The sequence below is a fragment of the Branchiostoma floridae genome, chromosome 9 (genome assembly GCF_000003815.2).
Source record: "Branchiostoma floridae strain S238N-H82 chromosome 9, Bfl_VNyyK, whole genome shotgun sequence".
NCBI classification, from domain to species: Eukaryota; Metazoa; Chordata; class Leptocardii; order Amphioxiformes; family Branchiostomatidae; genus Branchiostoma; species Branchiostoma floridae.
Window position 1 is genome coordinate 7,336,036 of NC_049987.1, and position 24,527 is coordinate 7,360,562.

At 41.7% G+C, this 24,527-nt stretch overlaps 4 protein-coding genes across 6 annotated transcripts in view; 1 reads left to right on the top strand and 3 right to left on the bottom strand.

Annotated features, from left to right (window-relative positions):
- The window catches only part of LOC118423074, a 19,990-nt gene extending 14,772 nt beyond the window's left edge, over nucleotides 1-5,218 (bottom strand). Inside the window, exons 1-7 of the mRNA XM_035831036.1 lie at nucleotides 5,072-5,218; nucleotides 4,444-4,611; nucleotides 3,875-4,134; nucleotides 2,539-2,696; nucleotides 1,536-2,184; nucleotides 882-1,006; nucleotides 196-353 (exon numbers count right to left, since the gene is read on the bottom strand). Of these exons, the coding sequence (XP_035686929.1) occupies nucleotides 196-353; nucleotides 882-1,006; nucleotides 1,536-2,184; nucleotides 2,539-2,696; nucleotides 3,875-4,134; nucleotides 4,444-4,579 (1,486 nt within the window). The 5' untranslated portion in view covers nucleotides 4,580-4,611; nucleotides 5,072-5,218. The remainder of the gene's footprint in view (nucleotides 1-195; nucleotides 354-881; nucleotides 1,007-1,535; nucleotides 2,185-2,538; nucleotides 2,697-3,874; nucleotides 4,135-4,443; nucleotides 4,612-5,071) is intronic.
- A 701-nt stretch (nucleotides 5,219-5,919) lies between these two features.
- LOC118423129 (dynein light chain Tctex-type 1) lies at nucleotides 5,920-11,457 on the bottom strand. The gene is made up of 5 exons (XM_035831136.1): nucleotides 11,315-11,457; nucleotides 10,159-10,200; nucleotides 9,819-9,942; nucleotides 9,148-9,225; nucleotides 5,920-7,199 (listed from the first exon to the last, which is right to left on the bottom strand). The coding sequence occupies exons 1-5, from the start codon at nucleotides 11,339-11,341 to the stop codon at nucleotides 7,129-7,131; spliced, it is 342 nt and encodes a 113-aa protein (XP_035687029.1). The 5' UTR covers nucleotides 11,342-11,457; the 3' UTR covers nucleotides 5,920-7,128.
- A 326-nt stretch (nucleotides 11,458-11,783) lies between these two features.
- The window catches only part of LOC118423071 (synaptotagmin-like protein 4), a 103,400-nt gene continuing 90,656 nt past the window's right edge, over nucleotides 11,784-24,527 (top strand). Inside the window, exons 1-3 of one of the 3 annotated variants that reach the window (XM_035831020.1) lie at nucleotides 11,784-11,869; nucleotides 13,251-13,375; nucleotides 13,696-13,841. The gene's annotated coding sequence lies outside the window, so the exon portion shown is untranslated. Of the gene's footprint in view, nucleotides 11,870-13,077; nucleotides 13,376-13,695; nucleotides 13,842-24,527 lie in introns of those variants that run through there. The other 2 variants (XM_035831021.1, XM_035831019.1) reach the window with 2 other exon arrangements.
- LOC118423100 (angiopoietin-related protein 7-like) lies at nucleotides 14,477-16,588 on the bottom strand. The gene has a single exon (XM_035831090.1). The coding sequence runs from the start codon at nucleotides 16,026-16,028 to the stop codon at nucleotides 14,892-14,894; it is 1,137 nt and encodes a 378-aa protein (XP_035686983.1). The 5' UTR covers nucleotides 16,029-16,588; the 3' UTR covers nucleotides 14,477-14,891.

A 24,527-nucleotide genomic window follows, 5' to 3' on the forward strand; every position in this document is an offset into this window, starting at 1 on the left:
AGCAAAAGTGCCAAAAAGGCCATAGAGAGCCTGCTATATGGAGGCTACGAAATACGACGATGAAGGTTAGACATCCATGTTTTAAGATATGCCAAAATGCAAAGTTTGAAATGTCTTTAAAATGTATTTTGTAAGTGTAATCAATCAATTTAAAAGCTCATTGTTGTAACCAAAAGCAATGACGCTACACCTTACTTTTTGTGGGGCTAATCTCTGGATGCTGCGAGATGTATTTTTGAAACACGTCATCGATGGAAAAATCTTCCTTTGTTTGATTTTGGGGTGGGCGTTTCTCCTCCTGTCCGCTAGATGGCGTGTTGAGGAACGTCACGTTCTCCAGATGTCGACCGAGGCTGTATGACAAGGTTATGCAGCGATATCAGTACATCTAAGGGACTAGCCTCATAGTATATAATATGTCCGATGTCCATGAATTCTAGGAAGTCATCAGGTATTCTGTAATGTCCACTCGCATACTCGGAAGTAGGATCGCGCCGCTGCGGTTCATTAACCTGTCGCCGCCGTGCACAACTTTTCCATGGGGCGTTTTATTGGTCCAACTGGACTTTCTCAGAAACGCGTCAAATGGTAAAACAAGGCACCCAGCTCATGTTATCATGATGGCAGACCCTATCTTCTACGAGAGAAACGTTGCATCCCATTCCTTTTTGTACCGGTACTTCCATGGGGGGACTGCTTAACTATGGAACTCTCTCGACGACAACTGTTTCCCTCCTGTCTACAACTTATCATCCTTCAAATTAATCAAATGTCCACTGCTATCTCCTTGTATTATTTTCAACTTCTTATATCATTGTCTTGAAGTAATCTAATGACCTAACTCTGAACAAACTCGTTAAGAAAAGGAATGACCAGCGTACTTTCCGACGCTCCTGGTGACCCTGACCACCTGACCAGTCTGGCCTGACGTGAAGTCCGTGATGACCAGGATGTCCAGGTCTGCCGGGGTCTTCCTCAGTGTCATGACCTCACGTAACAGGGACACCTGTAGGAGGGGGAAACACGATAGATATCGCGAGTGTAACCTCCATCAGCCCTTCCGACGGTTAGCCTTGGTACCATCCGGGTAGTAGTTTATCTATTTATTTCTTTGTTCGGCTGTTAACAGTAGTATTTTGCTCCTATGTTCGCTTCTGCTACAGCAGAGAAGTGACTGTATATAGTGTATGACAAATGTCAGAGCGAGAAGCGAACTTAACGTCGGAGCGAACTACTATCCGGATGGCACCTAGGCTATCCTACGGTACGCGGTGGTACTGAGAGTAGAATTCAGAAAAGATAGGTGAACAACTGGCCAGGACAGTCAGTCAGTGGGAAGTCATATATCCCCCTGCAAAGCTACTGCTTTTGTTCAGAAAATGAAAGGATTGATTTTACAGCATTTGAATGTACCCGAATTTAGATACCACAGACTAACTGCGTCTGGCCAATGAAACACTGTGGCAGCCAAACTCCACAAGCAGCCTTTTTTTTAATCCCTAACGGATCTACGAAGGAGGCTTATCCTATCGTACCTCCTCTGGCGTCATTTCCACGTGGTGCCCGTCCACCGTCATCTCCCTCACCACCACACGGGACCGCTGCCACAGAAACCCCGCCTGGCCCTCCAGCATGTCCGGTAAGGACGCGTAGCGGAGAAGGGAGGACCGCGTCGCGCCGGCGAGATCAGACCAGGTCTCGTCGCCATCATACTCGGAGATCCCGCCGAGAGACGCTGCCCGGCACAGTCTGGTGTCTCCGTGCCTGTGAAATTCCACGTTGGTCTTCTCGAAAAGCGACCGGACGCGGAGCGTGAGATACTTCGGAGGCAGACGCCCGAGGTCTTGGTCCGACGGGCCCAGCGAGATGTCGCTGTCGTCGTCGCTTGACGCCGACAGGTGCCAATCTTTGACATCGTCATCACTTTCATCTAGACCGTCGGAACTCTCACTTCTTAAAGTGACGTTGGTGAAAGAACTCATCGGCGTGCTGTAGGCGGCAGGTTCATCCATCTCCAGATGTAATGAATCCTGATTGGTCCCCAGCCCAGACGTGATGACGTCAGAGCGAACGTTTGGGTTGGAAACCTCGGCATAAAGTTCAGCTGAGGTTATCCTCCTCGTGCCTGCAGTGCGTTCATCCTCGTCTGTGCCGTGGCCTTCCCCACTGCCATTGCTATGTGACCTGGGTGACGATACCAGTCCATTATTTACAAGCGGTTCGAAACGAGAATAAAGATAAAATCATTCATAAGTGGTCTTAAGCTACTATTTATGCTACGTTATATGATAGAACTGAACTGAACATGAGTGGACTACCTGTATTTTTTCTTTCTTATGTTTTTGTTTTGAAACCTTTTTTGTGTAATGCGTAGTTTTATGTCACAGTCTGTATAGAGAGACTGACAATATATAGTGGGGCGTCTATTGCTGGCTATTGTATATCAAGACTGTACTCAAAGATTCATGTTCATAGGTCCAAACCGATGTTTTATTCACTTTCAAATTTCCCATGCCTTTCAGAGCGAATCTGTCCCACCTGTGTCTGGACTTCCATGTCTCCTCCCTCCGCTCTCTCGTCCCTTGTCTCTTTATCCTGATGTACTCCGCACGGTACGCGGGGAAGTCTGTCTCTAGCGCAGACAAGCGGTCCTGCCATCTCTTCCACACCAGGAAGTGAGCCATTTCCTGATGGAGCTAGAGGGTTCAGAGATTAAGGTTTAAAGGAAGGAAGACCTTTATTGCACATTTTTGCTACACCGGGCTAAGTACAGGTTACAACAAGACATGTTACGCATCTATGTTACACTAACCACAATGCGCATGCATCGCCGTGTTGTTTACAAATTGTGGTTAACTTTCGGAAGGTGTCAGTTTGATACCTAAGCCTTTTAGACGAGTTAGGAAACCTAGCGCATTATTAGTACAATCTTATCCTGAGTAGGGTAAGGTATACTTCTTTGGTCAGTTGAATTCTAGCTTGCTTCCAGTTCAATTCAAGTTCAATTCAATGTAACGTTAATTTCTAATCGGTGTGGATTGACCCCAGCCTGTAAGTGTATATCGTATATCACTAGAAGTCTTTCGACATGCTTGTCCAATCTCGCTTGAAGTGTGTTGAAGGGGGGCAATCTAATTCATTCTCACGCTAACATTACTACCGAAACATAGTCTTCTTCGCAGACTTCGCTAGTTCGCGATTTTCAACTTTGGCTAGGTTCTCTTATGGGGGCACACACCAGTTTCTCGCCCCCATTGAAACCTATAGTTAAGAGACTTTTTTCAACGATGCCGCATTTAAAAAAAAAAAATTTAAAAAAAAAAATTTTCCCGGGAACTACGCCTATACAGAAAGTAAGCATGTACCATATGGTCTAACATATCTTATTTACAAGAAAATTCTAGTACTACAAATCTCATAATAATGAATATTCTAATGCATGTCGAAAGCCCATGGCGGTGACGTCATCGCTCAAGCGGCTCCGGCCCCTTCACTGTTTGCGGCCTCGGAGCGATACCCGGAAGCCAAGATTCGGCGACAAAAACTTACCGAAAACGGCATATAGGGGTCGAATTTTATACTACCAGCGATTTGGATCCGCTACGCTAATTTTACACTGTGTAACTGGGCACAAAACGGATGCTAAAATCCCCTTACTCCGAAATAAGTTGGGACTACCACGGACCCCGGTCGCGGAAGAACTGGTGTGTGCACCGTTATGCCGGGAAAGTTTGCCGCGGAAGGGAGTTTGCCGTGGAAGGGGGTTTTGCCCCGCCTCGAAGGCAACGTTTAAAATCGCGACTCCCCACCCCACCCTAAAAATAAAAGCCCGGCTCGAAGTCTGCAAAGGAGGCTAACCGAAAACCTGTCGCACCTGATAGTAGTAGTTCTTCCCGTTGGGCAGCTCCAGTTTGATCTGGGACCTCCACGCCTCGTGCACGGTCAGGCGAACCTGCTCCAGGAACAGGATCCTCTTCAGCTCGAAGGTGCCGACGTACGGGCTGCTGGGGTCCGGGCCGCTGCACACCCGCCTGTCCCCGCTGTAGATGTCGCAGTTGTCCTGCCCGATGACCAGACACGTGGAGGACAACCCCAGAGTCACCAGGTCGAGCTCCTTTCCGTCGGCAGTGATTTCTGCAGTTCAAAACGTAAACACATCAGAATATGATCGTATATAAACGTATATTTTAGATAGTGTCTGGTGAGAATCTCGTTAAAATGATACAGAAACTTGCAGATGGATTAGCACACAACCGGTTAATTAAATGTTTCAATCATATTAAAAGATTTGAGCTACATGCAAGAAATTTACAACACACACAAAACACAACAATTTGTGTTCAACAAATATGACTGATAATATTCCAACGTTCTAAATCAACTTCCTTTAATTAGATAAAATCTCACAAGGACACAGAGAAAACAAGGCTTCTGTGACTTTACCGAAGAAGTCATTCTCCAGAGTCACTTCATTGACGAAGGCCTTGTACTCCTCCGCGGACATCAGTTTCCCGAGTCTGTTGGACTCCACCTCATCGTCGCTACTCTCATCACTACTCCAGTCGTCGTAGTCACTCATGGTGTACAGCTGTCAACCTGGACATCAGCAGCCTGGCATGTCGGAAAAACAATAATTGAGACACTATTTACGGCATTTAAGTTTTTATACAGAAGTTTACACGCAAAAATAACGATACGACCAGAGACATTCAATGTCATCATTAAATGAGTAAATTCTATCTTGATTAGTGGAAATCAAAGAGCACGTAATTGCTGTATCATAACTTTGCCATGGATAAGACACCTAAATAAAGGAGCAATCATAACAGACAACTTTGGTGGGTTTGGGGGAACAGTCATCCACGTTATGGTTAGTACCGAAATAGAAAGTCACAATATTACACCTAATACAGTCTTTGTATTATAACAATGAACCTTTTCACCTGTTTTGCAAAGTAATCGTTAACGTTAATCAAAACAAGCTTTGCTGGGAGTCAGGGTCTATTGTAAGAATGAATCAAATCGGATAAATTTCTAGCACAAATAAGTGGTAGCAAAGTAATTTTCTCACCGAAATGAAAGGTGGCTGACGGCCTTGTCCTCACCAAGAGCTTGGACTTTGTTAGGGTCTCGCAACCATGCCTGTTTCCTTGGTAACGCCAACGCCAACGTTCCATCGATTTTGATGTTCTAAAGCAGAAGGTTACAGCTGGTGGCTTAGTAACGGACAGAAACAAAATATTCTAGAACACCTTGTATTTGTGCTGCGTATCGGCAGAAACAAGAGACTGAATATTTCTACTACTTGTCGCATCTTCAGCACCAAGGACAGACCTGCGTAGTATTATGTGGACGGTATTTATTCATTTATTGAGATTTACAGGAAAGTTGTGGTCGGCTGCACCTGGCGCCACGGGATTTCTTTGCATGTACGTGAAGTGTGTTCAGCTACAACTGCGTTCTAATTCATAAGCATACAAACGATCTGCACTGTAGTTAGGCATACTTTTTCAACGGTGAACGAAATTCAGGACCAAGGACAGGTATTTCGTGATGTATGGTAAGGTGAGTAGGTTTCTGGCTTTCAACAGCTTATCTTTGGGAACTTCCACTTCTGGGCCGGACAAGGAATTCTAATCTGTGACTGGGCATGGAAATTATGAAGTTTGAAATTTTCTGCAAGGGCTGTGGAAGGTTCTTACTTGTAACGGTAGCTTCCACGACATGCCTCTGAACAGGCTTCAAAATGTGGTGTTCTTGAGGACTTGTTCACTGTTCTGTACATTATTGTGAGGATGGTAATTGGCAGGGGTAGAGGCTGCAGTCACATTTTTCACAGCACGAGCAATGAACAAAACTAGAGAAGTATACACCATGTACTAGTATGTTGCAGGTAAAATTGATAAAAATAAGATGCAGTGCAGTTTTAAAGTTTTTATTGGAACCATTATTAGCTGGCATCTACACTTCATCACTATGTTATATATACAGAAACCAAGAGCAAACAACATGGAAATACTGTGAAAGGAACAACACATTTGCAAAAGAATCTTGCCCCAAAAATTATTTTTCCAGATAGTGAAGAAACATCACAGTTCAACACGAGCTAAAAGTGGATTACATTCTTTTAGTGCAAAAAACACCAATAACTGTAAAGTGATGACTGGTACCAAGGAAGAACAAAGCATATGAACTAGAAAAATTTGCTATTGAACAGAAAGTAGTAGTGGGGCAGATACATGTAGGCAGTGTACAATGCATTGGCTAATGCTAGAACAGGACCTGCACATGTGTAAGGCATGTTATGTCCTGACACTGCACACAGAAAGTTGGACAGCTATGATGCAATGCTATGTCAACTTATAGTCACACGTTTAAAAAAAGCACAACTACTTGTCATGTACTGTGGATATAATGTGACAATTGGGATACTAGTAACACTTTTCAGCAAACAGTCAATTGATCTTTTCATATGTTTTCCAGACGAAAGTGACAACAGCATTTGTTTAGTCACTGCATACAGAACTGATGGTCAATGTTTGTGCTAGCCTAATAACAATGAGAAAGGCACTCACATCATTTTGAAACTTGAAAGAGCAAGGATAGCCTTTGATAAAGACTGGTAGCGTTATGTATGTAATAAGTACATAGCAAAACAAGTTGTTGCTTAAAGAGAACTGTGGAACAAATAATGCAAAACTGAACTACAGGGATATCAACATCTTATAATAGATAACTTTAATGCTAGTATTAATAGGTGGAGAATACATTCTTTGAATTAGCCATATAAAACACAATTTTGTGAACTTGTTCTTGACCTCTATTTGTACATGTAATAATAGCAGTAGTACGTAAATAAACACATCACCAGTAGTACTTATTAAGGAATACAATTATATAAATGGCAGGCTAACATCGTCCATATACTAATGAATAAAAATTGATATATTGAAATCATCATACAGTCAGGAATGCTAACTAGGCCAGTTGAAGCACAATGATGTGACAATCTGGTAGCAGCAATCTCTGACAAGCATTTGACACAGAAATTCTGTACAGATGCTCTAAACTCTGTCATTGATCATTGGTTATGTGTGGAAGCTGTAGAATGTTGAGGGTTGGGTCAGCTCAGATGGCCAGACCGAAAACACTGACGATACAGTACATGGTCTTGTTTTCCCACCTCACCGTGCAGCTACCTGCAGAGAGAGAGACAGAGAAACAAACCTGTTATGGTAATGTCACTAAATAGCCTAGCAATGCTCTCCGTGTCATGGACGGCAATATTAGGTAATATTTACATGTAACTGCAAAATGCAACTCTGTAAGGGACTGTACGATATTTATCAGGGGGGGAGGGCTGGTGCATTAGGGGGGGAGGGCCATGTTAATTTTTTTTGAGGTGGGGGGAGGGCCATGTTAATTTTTTTTGCGATAGGGGGGAGGGCCATGTTAATTTTTTTGAAAGAATTGTTTATACTATTTTTTGTTTTGATATCTTGACATGGCCCTAAAACTGATAAAATAAGCCTTCTGAATAGCCTAAAATGCAAAGCTTTTCCGGGGGGGCTTCGCCCCCCTAGGTCCCCCAAAGTGGCGCTGCCCTGGACCCGCGTTCCCGCCAGGCATACATCATTCCGTCTACGGACTTATTTTTTTCTGGAAAGACGCACTCGGCTCGGCTGAGTTTCCCCAAATATTTAAGTTCCAAAAGCGGTGCGCGGTAAATATGTGAAGAATCCAAAACTATACACTTTATTTTTTATTTACAACATTTCTTTTGTTTCAAAAGGACAAAATTTGCGGCAGAAAAGGGGCCGCAATATTGTTGTCAAGCGCCGATCGACAGCACATGGCGCGGCACGCCCCCCTCCCCAGACGGACTGTCGATCGCACACACGTTGCCGTCTTTTGGCTACTCCTTCAAGGCTAAACCGGCACTGATCACTGCCAAAGACGCAGCAGATCACCCTCCTTCGTATAATGTATAACATTCTTGGTCTACTCTACTCTATGTCAAAAGAATTCCAGCGGTGAGCCAAAGATTTCACTCCGAAAACGGGGTTACCTGAGGTCGCACGAAACAAACGCACGCTCCTGGAAAATGACGGCGCGGCCTTGTAAAACCCGACCGATTCGATAAATGATAAATTTGAGTAAAATCATCGGGCAAAATAGAAAAAAGAAAGAAGAAAAAAACACAAGGTGTGATGGCGCCGTCATTCTATCCTCTGGAAAAACTGATTTGATGCGGGAGGGCGCAACATCGATCGCACGAGGTAGGCATTTTTTATTCAATGCCGGAAAAAAATTGGCAGGATTTTTCAATGGGCTGACGAACTCACTGGCTAGAGCCCTGTTTGGAAGCATCAAAAACCCAAAATTTTCATATAGACATGACTGGACAAATAATACCCGGGCCAGATCACGGACTGCTGATTCCCCGAGCTTATAAAGTTTAACGTATTTTGGGGGAGAGGGCAGACGTCGATTACTGAAAAACGGGAGTAAAAAAGGCAACCGGCATCCAATCTCAAGGGCATAATTTTCCTCTCAAATTGCAGGAAATTCTGTTTTAGAGGGTTTGAAAATCCAAATTTTCCCGGGGGAGCATGCCCCCGGACCCCTGCCCCGACGCTGTGAAAAAATCCTGGCAAGAACACTGGCGCCCTTGTGCCCTGACGTCGATTAAGATTATTTTATCGGTTGCTTTTCTACCCGTTTGATTTTGCCTGTCGGGGGGGAGGGCCATGTTGATTTTTTTGAGGTGGAGGGGGAGGGTCACGTTAAATTTTTTTGAGATGGGGGGGAGGGCCATCAAAAAAATTTTTGATCAGACTTCCAATGCACCAGCCCTCCCCCCCCAATAAATATCGTACGGTCCCTAATGTGTTTACAGTTGGTTAAGGGAGCTAGGAAATAAAAACAAATCAACATTATCTGCTATATCTTCCATATCTGTATCTGCTATATATAGATCTACATTCTATATTGTGCTGAAAATATGTCATAATCACAGACTATATTTCCAGGTCACCTGTCGTGGTTAAAAAGATCTGTTGTAAAACATGTACAACATTTGACCACTCTTCCTAGCATGAAAACTATCCTTAGCTCCTTATCTACAAATTTGTGAAGTTGACTGACCGTCAGTGGTGTTGTCCCAGAAGCAGGAGCTGGCTGTGTGCAGGCCTGCTCCATTCTTCTGCATGATCACACAGGTCACTGGGGGAGGAAATAGGCAATGGTGAGATGTAGATTGTAAAATGTGCCTTGGTAAATACAAATGTAAAATACATAGTATTACATACACATGTTGGTATATTTTTATTTTTATTTTATTGATCTTTAGGGTAGTCCCTTCAGTTCGTATATACCAATCATGTACTTAAATAAAAGTATACATAAGCCAGGGTTGGACAGACAAGTCCACTAGTCCATTTGTCCTGGGCAAGTGAAAGTGCTGGACAGGCAAGTACATGTCCTACCTCAGCTTGGGTAAGTAAAATTTTTCCATGAGTGAGATTTTGTTACTAGTCACTTTTCACAGTCATGGTATCAAGTATTGGTCAACACAGAAAAATAGAGCCAATAATAAAAGAATTCCATTACAGGAAGTGAAAGTACATAGGAAAACATCATGTAGATTTCAGGCAAGTGAAATGTTGCTTCGAGGAAGTAATTTTTTCTCCCTATCTTGCCCGATAAGACATGTGAATTTTAGAAAACTTGTCCAACCCTGCATAAGCACAAACAAAAAGGAGCACAGGGATCTTTCAGCAGTACATCAAAGATACATTAAACATGTAGAAGCTTACCTATGTACTTGAATGGTTTGTTAAGCTTGGTTAGCTGATTCAGACACTGCTCCACCACGTTGGATGTCCACTGGTTCACCTTGTTGTGCTGGTAGGCATTGCCACCGATGGCACCTTCAACAGACTGGAGAAAAAACAAAACATTCACTTAAAACTGAACTCCAAACTTCAAACTGTAGTAAGAACCAACAGTTGGCTTCTTTTTAACGCTGTAGAAATCACATTGGGACAACAAATCACACACTGGTAATACATTGTATACAGGGTGTTCAGGATACCTGTACGTATTGCAAATATAATAAAATATCATGTACAGGTACAATATTATTATCATACATACCTCTTTGATGATGTTGCTGACCTCATCGACTACAAAGGCTGTCTGTGGGGACATGAAGACAGGTACAAAATTACAGCAAAAGCCATAGGGCACAACATTTACATCAGGTTATGCAGCAAGGAGATGGTTTCAAAGAGAATGACAAAGAAAATGTACATGAAATTCAATGAACATAACACAAAAAAAAATCAAGCAACTAGATTTGATTCTCTTAGATTAAGAGTTAGATATTTCAGGAGTTAGATATAACAGCATCTACAACCTTTCCTTGATGACTGAGAAACAGTGAAAGACAAGATGCTTTTAGAAACATCTGAGAGTTTGTCCGGTTGCTAGATTTACTTTGTGTTATTTATATTTTAATTTCTTCTAACTGGGTGTCAAGCCTTCATTGTCACATTACAATATACTGATGAGACATACCATCGGCTAGTCTAAATCTAGGATATACTGTAATTTCAGGGATTTAATTTCGCGGTACCAGGAAAAAGGACTTTTCGCAGTGGTTTTAAGTTAGTTCATGTACTGTAGTCTCTTGCTGCCATGGATAAATGTTCGCAGTGGTTTTAAGCTCGCGGTGAAGTGGTCACCGTGAAAACCGCGAACATTAAACCACAGCGAACATTTCTGCATTTACAGTATTCTTCATCTCTACACACAATAATTAGTTAGGCACACGTTTGTTGGTATGGAATCTTCAGAATTGTTTGTTACAAAAGTTTGAGATTACATTTGTGTACTCACCCAGGTATGCTATAATTCTACACGTATCGTTTTGGAAAACAAAGGGGTTAAGTATTTCTGCATCCCAGAACACGGCAAATATGTGAAGAGTATGGATTTCTTATTTTCTAACATCATGTTGCCACAGACCCACCCCGCCCTTCTGACATAATTTCTATACAAGTTAGACATCCTGGTAGGATGGAAAACAGTGTTCTGTGGGTCAACACGAGAGAGTGGTAGATCACCGAACCACAAACATATCCCAGTAAAATGTTCACAGGTCGGTTAGATTTTGTGTAACGTCAAAATGACTTTTTTCTGTGATTAAAAAACATGGCGTCGGCCAATTACACACTGACTTGGTTGTCAACGGAATTCAATCGATTTTCGGCAATGGTTTCTCTCAACAACGTGTAAAATAAGAAGTTACCTCTTCCCCTGTTTGAAAGTCGTCCATTTCAGGTGTTCAGTGTCTTCGTATAAGGTATAAGAGCACTGAAAAGCTGGAGAAATCAACGAAGCTCGACCGGAAATGTTTGGGTTTCGTTGGTAAGGACTAGGGAATGATGGGAAGGAGATCTCGTTCCCAAGTCACAATTTAGAAACATGAGAACGAGAATGTACACTTTGTGGGGACGCCATCTAGCAGGTGAGATACAAACTGCAGAAACGTTGCATATTGGTTGACAAAATTGTGGCGTTCTTTTAGTTTGGGCCGAGCAAAAGAAAAAGGAGCAAATGTCATGATCTTCTCGACCAACTTCTGCTTGGTGATTGTGGTTCTGGGTCGGAGGTAAAATTCGACCCGGATCCAGTCCGTTTCCTAAAACTGTGATTGGCTGAAAAGTTTCGCGGGTCGGATGATTTGCATAAAACGCAAAACATCAAATCGCTTCTCCCTCCTGTGTCTTGCTCAGCACTGCTGAGCACGGCGTTCTGCTGCTGCTGTAAGTTCAGTAAGAACTGCAGAATGTCTACGTTTCTGGTGAGTTAGTTTAAAGTCCTCGGTTAGACTCTATGCGTTAGAAAAACTCTGCTGGGAAATCTGATTAACTGATGTTGCTAAAAATTATGTAACGGTCCACTGTCACTGTATCATGCGAGGGACAGCATCTGGTTTCGATTTAGGGGGAGGGGGGCAAAAAAATGTATGACTATTTACTAGTAACTGTTAGATGGAAAATGAACACAACAATAAGTTAAAATGGAAATCTAGGACAATTTGACATCTTTATTTGGTGCTTAGCAGAGGACAGTGGAGATGTACCCTGGGAATCCATGACTGTCTTGGGCTACCGATAAACTGTCCAAGCTGCCCGACCCCGGATGGCTCCCAGGGTAGTGGAGATGCTGATATCACTTTTCTCTACCCAGGATGAGAAAAGATGATTCAGACAAACGGAATCAACAAACGGTTACAAACAGATGTGTGTAGCCCAGTATATTGAAAAATGGACAAGATACACAAACGTGTAAGAGACACACAAGAGACGCTCATTTGTCGTGAACGACAGGAGAACCACGATATTGATCATATGCACAGACTAAGTTAGTAAGTATAGCCTGAGTACCATCCTCCATGGTGACTGCTGACTCAACTCTTCAAGCGAAAGGTTTGAGCCAGCAGTCACTATGTAGGATGGTGCTCAGGCTAGACTCAGCATGCTCTCCTAGAAACACACTTTCAAGCTCAACAGTCAAGTAAGTCACCAAGAGTCAAACACCTAGAGAGACAATTGACTCCAAACTGAATCAAGTAACTCTACACAAAGAGATCACATGTGTAAAAAATAGACGTTAAACAAGGACAACAACAACAACAACAATGAGCTGAAGATAAAGACTTATAGTCAAAAGTAGAGATTTTGCTTACCATGGCTATATTTTCATTCATATATCATATTACATTAAATCCAGCAGACATCTACACAGGTAAATGTTACCCCAAATGTCAAACAGCACGTATAAGGTCATACTCCATCTAGGCTAGAAATTTGATCAAATGTGGAGTTATGATCAAAACCCCGGCAAGGCTTCCAGTGTTATTCCGTTCTGGCCTCATAAAAATAAAGGTGTTATTTGTGTTTGCAGAAACCATTACTGAAGGCTGGGAGAAACACATTTGGTTACATTTGAGCTTCCATTCCAGATTGTAACATGTAATTTTGTAACCTGTTTTACAGAAGATGGGCTTTGTGTGGTCACACACCAGTAGTGAACTTTGCAGAAGGCATGAAAATCTCATCTCTTCTAATGGAAAATATCACCATCTTTGCACAACATTTAACATCGGGGTCACATTTAAACCACTGTACGTGGCCAAATATCAAAGTGCCCTTACACTTACAGTATTTATGTTTCTTGAGAATGACTTTTCAGATTGCTTTTGTTGCTGACTGGGATACTGAAAATGACTTTTAAGATGGGCACCATTTCGTAGGTGTGGTTTTCAGTTAGAGGGATTGAGTGATATTACCTCATCTGATCCCAGGTCTGGTTTTGCTTGTCTTTAATACTTCCATGAATTATCACTCAATGTTTTGAAATAAATGGAATGTCTTAATCAATGCATACTAATACTGTTTTTAATGTTTGTTTGTTTGTACATGTCTGTGTACGTGTTCGTGAGTTAGTGTGTTTTTATGTGCACAATTGTTTTCCATGGCCATCACGTTTGATAGTCATATATGTATGATATAACCCTTATAACCCTTGCGGTCACTACCATTGACCCTTAACTTATAACTTGGTATTCCTTGATGTTTCTTTTATGTCTCAAGAATACATGATGTATTCTGTGCCTACTATCAGAGCCTCCCTCCAGATGACCACTGCACGGATTCTACCCTGTTTCATTATTACCTGGGATCCCATCATTTCAGTCTGGATGCGGTTACCATGGCAACCATCTCCTCCTCCTGATCCAGACACAGCCTCCTAATGGGGGAGCAGGCGAGGTAATCAGTTTTGGTACTACCTGCATGCCAATGTAGCATCTGAGGGATGTGGAAATAGAGGTCTTCTGTCATCACATTTTTATACATTCAGTGATCACGATGAATTATTATGTGATGAAAAATCTTCATAGTGGCAAAAGAGCACCTGTCAATTATGGTGTGATGTGTAAACTTTTGTCTTTGTGGTCAATACTGTAAAAAGGTGGTTAAATTACAATGTTCATCCTTTCGTTGGAGGTTTGCAGCTAATGTGCCAATCAGAATGAAGATATACGGTCAACCATTTTGTTTGTTCGTCGATTGTTTAGTGCTATTTTTACTACAGTTGTTTTTAACAAAATACTATACTGCATCATTGTTGGAGTAAAATATTGTATCTAATGTTTCTGCTTCTTCTTTCTTCTCCTGTCACGATCTTTAAAGGGATTCATCTCAGTCGTTCCTGGACCAAAAGATCTGAAATTAGTGGCTCAAGGGTAGAGTGGGCCAATTACCCCAGACATTTTTTTGTTTTCTATTTTTTGATAGATGCTTTCAAAATGATTTTATTAACAATTTTTTGTACCAAAATAAACCAAGCTTTTTATTCATTTGTGACAATGCAGTTATACAACAGTTAAAGAGTACATGTAGATTAGTTTAATCAAAACTCAAAGGCATGAAATTTTTGCAGGCTCAAGGAATAATTCACAATATCTTACAGCTTATTCACAAACATAGCATTGTCCTTGGACATCAGGTATTCATAGTAGCTGTACATATTTTGTACAGTATATTTATGCATTGCCCTACTTTGATTGTAAATATATATTTCTGAATGCAGCAGCAACAACAATTGAAATAACAAAAGGGAAATACCATAAATCTGGTAATCCTGTTAGATAGGTCAAACCCGGATTTTCTTTGACAATGGTGATGATTTAAAATATGTATAACAGAAGCAATTTTTTCAACAGCAATGTTTCTCCACGCAACTTGACATTTCAGAATCATATCAAGTCCATTGTGACAAACCCAGTATGAATTCTGTGCATTTTAATAGTTCTGCTCTCACTCAGTGACCGCAGGCCTGATTTTCATTGTGACAGTCTTCAGTGAATACCCAGTTCTCCAGGTGTTCCAGTACAGTCCCTCCCCGTACGGACAGCTGTAGCCACAGTTCCCAGCATAAGGTCCAGTCAGGAGGGCCTTGAAACAGGGTCCAAACCACCAGCCGCTGCGATAGTCCTGCGAACAGTCCGGGTTCTGGCGCGCCGCCTGCAGGTCAACGTTGCTCTTGTTGGATGTCGAGAAGGACATGCCGTTGTGGTACGTCATGGCATCCCCTGCATTTCCCCTGTAGCCTGCTATGTGGAGCTGAAAGTGTTTTGCTTCGTTGGCGACGCGGAAGCTTGCGTACTGCGCCCACCGTACGATGCCCTCCCAGTCTTCCATGTCAATGCGCAGTGTCCATTTACCGTTCTTTGTCAGCTTGTGGATGAGCTTAAGCCCCAGCCAATAGTCCCCGTCCGGATCACCAAACCCCTCCTTGTAGTCGTGCCAGTCCCTGTTGAAGTTCACAGATCCATTCAGCCTCCTCTGGATCACAATCCAGTCGTGAACACTGCCCTCGTCGCAGTATACGGGGACCGCACGGCCGGCAAACACCACATCGTACGCCGTGCACGTTGGGCTATCCTCAGTGGTACACGGCATGCCGGTGTCCTGCTGCCAGGTGTTCAGAGCCTTGCAGAGCTGGGTGTTACTAGCGGCGATCGCACTGGGTAGTCCGGACTGATTTGCCCTTGTTGTCTTGGCGGGGTTAGCCTGGGAGATTATCCCCGCTTGTCTCATGGTAGATTTCAGGTACTCGTTCTCGTTCTCCACTCTCTTCAGCATCTTCTGCAGCTCTGTCTGTTCGAGCTTCAGGTGGTTGATCTCGGTCTGAGCCCGGTTGCGGTCGTCAATGACGTGCTGGACCTCCACCTGGTCCGAGAGGGTCCGCCGGAGTCCCACCACTTCTTCCTGCAGCTCCATGTTGATGTCCTCCAAGTGGGTCACCTTTTGCGCCAGTGTTTCTCCCCGCCTCTGGGCCAGCTGTTCCTCCCCACTGCTGCTTGTTGTGCAGCTTGTGCTGCTGAAGCCACACCCGCGGGTCTGCAGAACTGACGTGGTCAGCAAGACAAGGGACAGAAGTGCCACAGCCATCGTAGAACTGTGTTTTGGCCCACTTCTTCTGATGCGTAATTGCAAAACACTGACGTCAATCTGCAGACTGTGTTGATATCGTTATCACTCTGCTGTGTGAATACAACCGTAGTTTAAACCCGGGGCGGGGCATTTGGTTTCAGCTCTTTTTGTCAGTGAGGGTATCGATGTCACCTCTTGCCTTTTGTTTCTGTTGAGGTATTGTCTGTTGCTGAGCTTTTGTTGACAGCATTCTCAAGTACTCCATGTTCCAACACCTAACTACCACAGACGTTACATGGAAGGTTAAGTTTGAAATAACTAGACTTATCGAGTTTGCATTGCATTGTTGCATGAAATACACATGTTTTGCAACATATGGAAAGCATGACTTAAAGGAAGGAGGTTTATGATCTGTTTCAACATATTGAATTACTGAATAGCTGGTCAGAACAAAGCTTTAGGGCAGTAAAGAAAAGCAGGGGTCAATGATTGGCTAAGGAGCCTGCATGTGTCGTACCTGACATTATGCATGTAATTTTATATACAATTAATGACATGTTAGATGAGTAAATGACTATACTTCATTTCATCGGGGACTTAAAGGGGCATTCCACTCCACACGAGAGTGTTATTTTCCGATAGATATTCATTTGTGATAAGTGATAACTGCATACGACTTCACATTATACGGTAAAGGACCCAGTTGATCCACATGCCTCAAAAGCATTCAGTCTTCTACTAAACTCCCCAAGTACCCTCTAATTGAATTAATCCTATGGCTGAATACAATGCAGAACTTTAAGGTAAGGTTACCAAACTAATTTCAGGTTCGCTAAGAAATTTCGTCTTGTTCTTGTATTCTTTGCTATCTTATGAACAATTTGCCTTCTCGGTGTGCACAGCGTACCTCATTTATTCCGAAAATATGTACGATAAACAAACTGTCTATGCGTATAGGGAATGCATGGGTAGGGTCTGCATGGGTTTAGTGAGTGTCATTATTGTTTTATAAAACACACATCACGTAATTCATCCCAAGGTGAATTCCACAAAATTCGGCTGATTATGTATTCATTGACACATTATTCATTGGAAAACAAGACTCCCTTCTGGAGTGGAATGCCCCTTTAATTTTTTCACTCTGAAAATTGCTGAGGTCTGTAGAGTAGACTGAGGAATACAGGCTAATCCTTAAACTCAACAAATAAAAGTCTTTTTTTTTTACCCAAATTGGTCTGAATTGTTTCAGTCAGTTTTATCAGTAATATTGTTTTGTATCATGACATGGTCTGTACCTAAAATTTACACTTCATATCACAGCATACACCTGTCTTCCCCTACAATTTGAATTTGGAGCCTTTAAAGTAAGCAAACAGCAAAACACAGACATAACAAAAGATAGAGAAAAGCATGTTTGTTTTGTGGGTTCTTTGGAATGAATTGCTTATTTATCTTAAGTGCACTGGTAACCTTCTCCTGTGGGGTCTATTAGAATGCTGTTACACTGTATCAGCATACTCAACAGTTTCTGTTCAAGGATGTTTGTAAAGCTCTTGTAGATGGCTCTAAGATTTACAGATCCACACAGATGTACATGTAACCTACATCTGTAAGCTCTACTGTCCCCAAAAGAGAAAATTGCTACTAGTAGTAATGCTTATCTTTGGATTGAGCGTACTCTGTAGGGAATGTATTATGACATTTATGTGGCATCATTTGGGGCTCTTTTATTCAAAACTACACTTTCACTTATACTGTATTGGCGCAAACTTATCTGATCTAGAGAATGCAGTTGAAATTGCCTATTCAAACTATTTTATGGCATTTAAGTTTATCCCATAAGCAGGCCCCCTTATGTAACATGTAAATCACTTGCTCCAAGATGGAGTTGAAGATTGAACACATAAAAACACATAAACCTTTAAAGCCCTGCACTGCTTATTGGAACATGTCATGGCTGGTAAACAAACTTAAATAAGGAGTAACGTCAAATGATTATGCTAGTGGATACATGATCAAGAGGTTATGGGTTCAGTTCCTTGCATTCCCAGCTTCAACAGACCTTTCCACATTCCACACAGGTGTAAATATGGGTACCTTAGATTTCAGTTTGTTAAAAAGTGATGGAAGGAGAGGGATGTGCTAGGCCTTGGCTTTAGAGGCTTTAGAGGCTTTATTCGTCCATTAGCTGTGAATGTGATACAAGATGCACCGCTAGTCTTCCTGGACATAAAAGTTCACACATGACATAACGTATACATAACATGTGCACATACAAAAACTTAACAGTGCAATTATTTACAGTGCAAATCGTTCCATGTAGATATGGATCTGTATATGAAAGTCTTCTTCATAGTATTAGCATAGTGCTCGGTTTTGGTAGTCTGCTTGATTGCTGGCATGACTTGTCTTGTAACTGTGTTGCTGTGTGACAGGAGTCAGGTGGTTGTAGACGTTGCTGTGTTGTGACGATCCTCTGGAACTGGCTTGCCGTAGACACAGAATAGCAACCCACTGCCCCACAGCTTGAAAATGGCTATGGGACTGCCCATTACTTTCTTGTATAGGGAGTGATTTATGAAGAGGTACAGGAAGAATGGACAGATGATGGCTGTGGCGAAAGCCTGTTTGGCCGTGTAATAATGGATGATGGATTGCTCGGAGGTTCCACGTGATTAGGCTGTCATGCCTGCAGCGACATGCTTATAACCATTAAACACACATTGATTGATGTTCATCTCAGCTGATGCTTCCACTATTATCCATGGTGGGCCAATCCGCATGCTATTGGTACAATATGTCTGCTACTAGCCTGGTATCCAGCTTTATTATAGCTCCTGAGTGTCTTCTGTCCTCTCCACAAAGTATTTGGGGAGAGGACAGAAGAGACTCGAGAGTTATAATACGGCTGGATATACACACACAATGTACCAGGCTAGTCTGCTACTTTCCTGGTGTACATGTATGTTGTGACGTCTAATTGGAGAGTGTCGCATGGATTTCGTGATCTGACAGATTCATTACTGTAAATGCCCTGGATCGGATCCCGGAATTAGCAGGGATTTAATTTTGCGATAAGGAGAAAATAGAGTAATAAGTTCATTTATAATAATGAGTAATAAGTATTTTTATGTAGGTCACCTGAAAAAAATGTTAACATTTACCATATATTTCTTGTTAATGATGTAAAGCTTTTCAGCCTACTGTAGCATGTATGTACAAATATGTATATATACACTCTGGAAGCACATTTTGAATGATTTTTATCAATAGTACACATGGAATTTGTCATTTACTTTGCAAATTATGATAATGTTATATCTCATAAATTTCTGAAGATGCAATTACGTCTAATTAGAACGTTGTTTTGCCACCTGAACCCAAACATTTTAGATTCCATTTTAACTCACTCTTTTTGTGACAGAAGATGTAGAGACAACCTGTAAATGTAAGATGAAGTTTGGAGTAATCAATCCATGGCCAGGTGAAGATTTGGCCATGCTCCTATAAAGAGAGGAAGACTTAGCTGTGTATCCAGCACCCGTCACTCTGTCCCAGAATGAAGATTCACTGAAGAATATGACATTCATCACGATAAACCGAAGAAAATATATTTTTGTAAGCTTAAAATGACAGATTTGACAATAAAATTTTTAAAAATCTAAAGCTCGGGAGAAGCCCTGCTTGAGATTTTCCAATTTTAACCATTTTTCCTTAAGGCTTATTTTTCTACCTTCCTCTCCCCTTTGCATTTGGAATTCCATGACAACTCCTTCCAAGATTAGAAGTGACCTGCCCAATCCCCGTGCATGTGATTGGAATGGCCGATGGCTATGATTAAAATGTGATGGAATTTTCAAGGAGCCCGGAGATTCTGCCATGCTCTGTCAGTGGGACAGCATTGATTTGCATATCTTGCGCTGTGGGGAAAAGATGAGATTGTACAGTCTGGTGTGGTGGATATTATTCAGGCATCTTTGGGGGATTCCGTGGGTATTGTTGATGCTGCCATCACATGAATAACCTGTGAAGCCTCGGACTGTCCTGTAGCTCTCACAAGCAAGTTATTCCTTGTCAGGCAACGGCAATTTATATGTTGCTTCTCGGATTTGCCTGTCCATTTTCTATTTCATCTTAGGCCACACCAATTTAATTTCTTGGTTCACGGATTCGCTCGCTCCTATTTTTTGGAAAAAAAAATAAAAATAAAAATTACCACTCAGCAAATTTTCACCATTAATGAAGCCATTCACCAACTTTCTGGTGTAGCAAATTGGCCTTTATATTATAAGCTCCTTAAAGTGTGGGTACAGGTGCTGTTACTGTACAATAATAGTGTTTTTGTACTTTTTTCAAGCTGAAAACTATCACAAACCTGTAAATATTGCCATTCAGAGCCAAATGCATATAATTTCAGTCTAAAAACAATGCCATTTATTCAGAACAGTAGTAACAAATCAAAGGAAAGGTATCATTGCATAAAACGTGCAATCAAACTCCTCAGGCTGTTAATTTTTTTTTGTTATTTATATCTTCATCCTTTTGAAAAATTCTTTATTATCATTTTTTTGACCTGCCGGTTTAATTTTTTTCTGTAAAAAATCCAGATCCAAGAAGCAACAAAGAAATTTGGTGTGGCCTCAAGAAACGATCAATATTTCATCAACAGCAAACACCGGGTTAATATGGTAGAAGATTCATCCGTCAATCAGTATGAATAAAACCCTTCTCCCTGACACTCTTCAGTAGTAAAAGGGAGTGATGGGGTATCAGACTGTGATTTTGGGGCCAGACCCAGGCCACACCCTACCACTTCATCTTCTTTTGCCATTCAAAACACACGCCTTATACATGAACATGTACATGTACATGTACATTGTACATATGTACATAGCTTTTGGCATTTTGACTGGATTATGTATGCTGTTATGAAATGTCCTGAATCTTTGGCTGCTAGCTAATCAATTGCTAACAGCTCCTCTTAGCTTGAATAGCTTGAATGTGAAATTCTATGGTTAACTTTAACAACTAGTATAGAAAGGTTTTATAAAGTAATTTCTGATGCAGGTATTACACTGGGTCACAACTGTTTTCGCTTGTATTTTGCTAACAGGTTGCCTATTAATATTGGTCTACTGATATGCTGAATTATTTTAAAATTTAAAAAAAGATCGCAATTGGCAAGATGTTGGGATGATGAGTGTGAATGACACACAAACTAGTTACCAACAGGTGTGATCACTGCAAATCTCTGTTTGATGAATCTTAATCATTGCACATAGCTTTTTATATTAGTTAAGTGACTACACTGTTAAGAAAATTTTGCATCTTATTTAGGGCCAAAACTGCGGATGTGACATTCCCGGTGCAGCCATTTTGTTAATTATAGAGGTCACTTATTTCACCTGTACATCACATGGCAGTGCCACGGCTGTAAGGAAAAATTGGTGAAACATTTGCTAAGTTGCCGCAATAATTTGTCACCATCAGGCGTAGCCCAGTTAGATATATGAAGTTAAAAAAAAAGTTAAAGTCCTTCCCGCGCCTAATGGCGCATAGGGCGGCGCCCATCTCCGTTTCAGTAGCCCTTGGGCCACACATCGCAATCACTACAGCAGGGGGCTAGTCCACTGGTAGTGGTGTGTGTTCAACTTCCATACTCTTTCCCAAATGCTGAGTGCTAAGCAGAGAAAGCAGCATGTACCATTTTTAAAGTCTTTGGTATGACTCGGCCGGGGATCGAACTCACGACCTACCGAATGCAAGGCGAACACTCTACCCACTAGGCCATCGCACCGGTTCTAGATATATGAAGAGTGTACTATATTACTCTACGACTCAAATACTGTAAATGCAGAAACTTTTGCGGTGGTTTAATGTTCGCGGTTTTTGCGGTGGCTGCTTCACTGCGAACTGAAAAACACAGCGAACATTTATCCATGGCAGTAAGAGGCTACAGTGCATGTGGTGCTACCGCGAACTTAAAACCAATGCGAAAAGTCCTTTTTCCTGCTACCGCAAAATTAAATCCCCACGAACTTAAATGCATTTACAGTATATGGTGCACCAGTACAAAGTGACAGACTCATCTGTTCATCTCTGTGGGGTTGATCTTTGGGTATGATGACATACTTGATATATTTTATTATTTGGCCCGACTTGACATGTTGTTCTTACAAGATAAGGGGATTTACACTGTGGGAAATAAAGTTGCTGCAGTCACTGACTCAAGAATTAATCTGTAACTATTCATTTGGCTTCCTTCCCAGTGCACACACAGCAAAGTTCAGCCCCAAAGGAAGAAGGAAACAAAAATGTAACGGAAAGCTTGTTTCAAGTCAGTCTTATCAATGTGAGACAGTTTCCATCAATGACAATGACAGTACTGTTTGTTGCACTTTTCACTTTTGTTCCATTTGGTATCAATTACCCAATGATCTTTACATTAAGATGTCACTGAAGATAAGTTGCTAATGATATGCAACATTTTATTCTCTTTCTGTACCCCTTGATGGTATTAGCCAATAAAGTCCCATTACTCTCAATGTCAGCATATTTATCCTAGCAGATGCTTTTGTCCGGGGAATTCCGTTATCTCTGTTCATTGTAGGAGAGCTCTTCCGCACAATGGATGCTTCTCTTTATCACCATCGATGATAGCAAAGCAGTGACACAGCTATAATCAAAGTGTCTCACACGAGTGCATTATAGCCCCGAATCCCACAGGTCTACCCTCCCTGCATATTAACGCAGCTTGTGCGCTTCCCCACCGTATGAATTATAAAGTACGTGTACGTCGACCGGGCAAAGATGCAGCCATTGGGGCATCCCTGATTGATCCATTCGATTACAGGCTGAGACCGTCAGAACTCCTATTTGCTTCCCGCTCGCCAAAAAGGTAAGGTACAGATTTCTGTCTTCCTGTCTTCAAACGTCTATAAGAGCAATCGTTCTTGTTGTGTTGGTGGGTTGTTTCTGTCAACAATTCCACACAGAAAGCTTGTGAAGGCTGGTCCTTGTCAGGTACACATTTGTAAGCAGCCAGCTTTCTTTAAAGCATCCTGCCAGCGAGAGTAATGTGTGTGGATGGTGTGGCATTGTGTTGTAGTTTTGTACCCATTCCTGGTGTGGCTGTTTGTATTTTGGCATTAAGTGGTGCTACATATAGCCGGGGGTAACAGGTGTAAGATAGAGGCATGCCTGCACTCACAGCTTGATTAAACTGGCATGTGATCTCTTGGGATACACATTCATAAAACATCGCTGTGTACAGAATATATTACTGGCAGTGCACAGGGTATCTTCTCTTGTGTGATAACCGAACAAATTTTACGTGCAGCAGGTTTCATGGCACACACGAGCGCTTTGGTGAACTAAAACATCAATCATGGTACCTGATAGTTTTTGTGGTAGGTATAATAGGCCTGCATGGGGTAAAATAATGGTGATAATGCACACTAAAGCACAGGGAACCCTCATGTTGTGGGAGTCTTTACCTGAATTGTGTCCTTCAAAACTAATATCTTAGTACTGTCATCAGGACAGCCTTGGGAATGTGGATATAGTTGTCCACAAGGACTTGTATGTCTGCTTTAATACATGAAGGGAAACAACTGTGTTGTATCATACTTGTGGCCCTTCAGTGTAAGCAATATTGAGTGACACAGGTGCACCATGCTTTAGGTTTGCAGGCTGTGACAGCTTCACAAATTGAACATTGTGGGTTTTGCTATGTAGTATGAACACTAAGGTATCATGTTTTATCACACACTATTCCCAGTATATGTAGGACATTCCCTGGGAAAGGTATTATGCTGCCGATATGATTGAGCACATCGTACAATACACCTGCGTTCAGGCCTTTTTGTGGAACCTTTATGAGTCCTCTGGTATTTGATGATTCAATAGCATGTAATTGGTAAAGGTAGGAACCATTGCTTGAAATAAGGGGTGAACAAGGCTTCCAGCATAACCAGACTCTCTTCTATATTTAATAGATTTATCTTATAGTTAAAGACTGTGGCCATTAAGTCTGAAAAGAATGGAGAATTATTTTACTTCAATTTCTGTATCAGAAGTTATGGGATGCATCCTGTCCATGACAAATAGTCCTGGTTTTGTACAATTTAGATGTGGGATACATCGCCATTTCAAGGTGGGCATAATCTCTGTTGATAGTCGAGGTGAATCCCCAGACTTCATTGATTTAGAGCTGTTTGTTTGACCTCCAGGACACCAAGACGATGAAAAAAAAAACAGTCTAGATTTAGTACCTCAAGATGGCCAGGTCCATTTCTTCATGAAATTAAAAAGGGGATGTTTCAAGAAAAGCATATTTATGTCAAAACTGTTAATGTTGATTTCACGTGTCATAACGGTAGTAATACTAGTATATTTTTTAACGTTGGTAGCCGTACTCAGAATTTGTAACTGTTTTACATGTATGAATAGTTCACCGTGGAAAACGGGATCAGAATGGCACAAAGTGACCTCTCGTAAAAGGTTCCCTGACATTTG

Coding starts and splice junctions, on each gene's coding strand:
- LOC118423100 (XM_035831090.1), bottom strand. CDS start 16,028: ATGGCTGTGGCACTTCTGTCCCTTGTCTTGCTGACCACGTCAGTTCTG.
- LOC118423129 (XM_035831136.1), bottom strand. CDS start 11,341: ATGGACGACTTTCAAACAGGGGAAGAG. Junction 10,201..11,314: donor ACTTTCAAACAGGGGAAGAG/GTAACTTCTTAT, acceptor ATGTCCCCACAG/ACAGCCTTTGTAGTCGATGA. Junction 9,226..9,818: donor CAAACCATTCAAGTACATAG/GTAAGCTTCTAC, acceptor TTCCTCCCCCAG/TGACCTGTGTGATCATGCAG.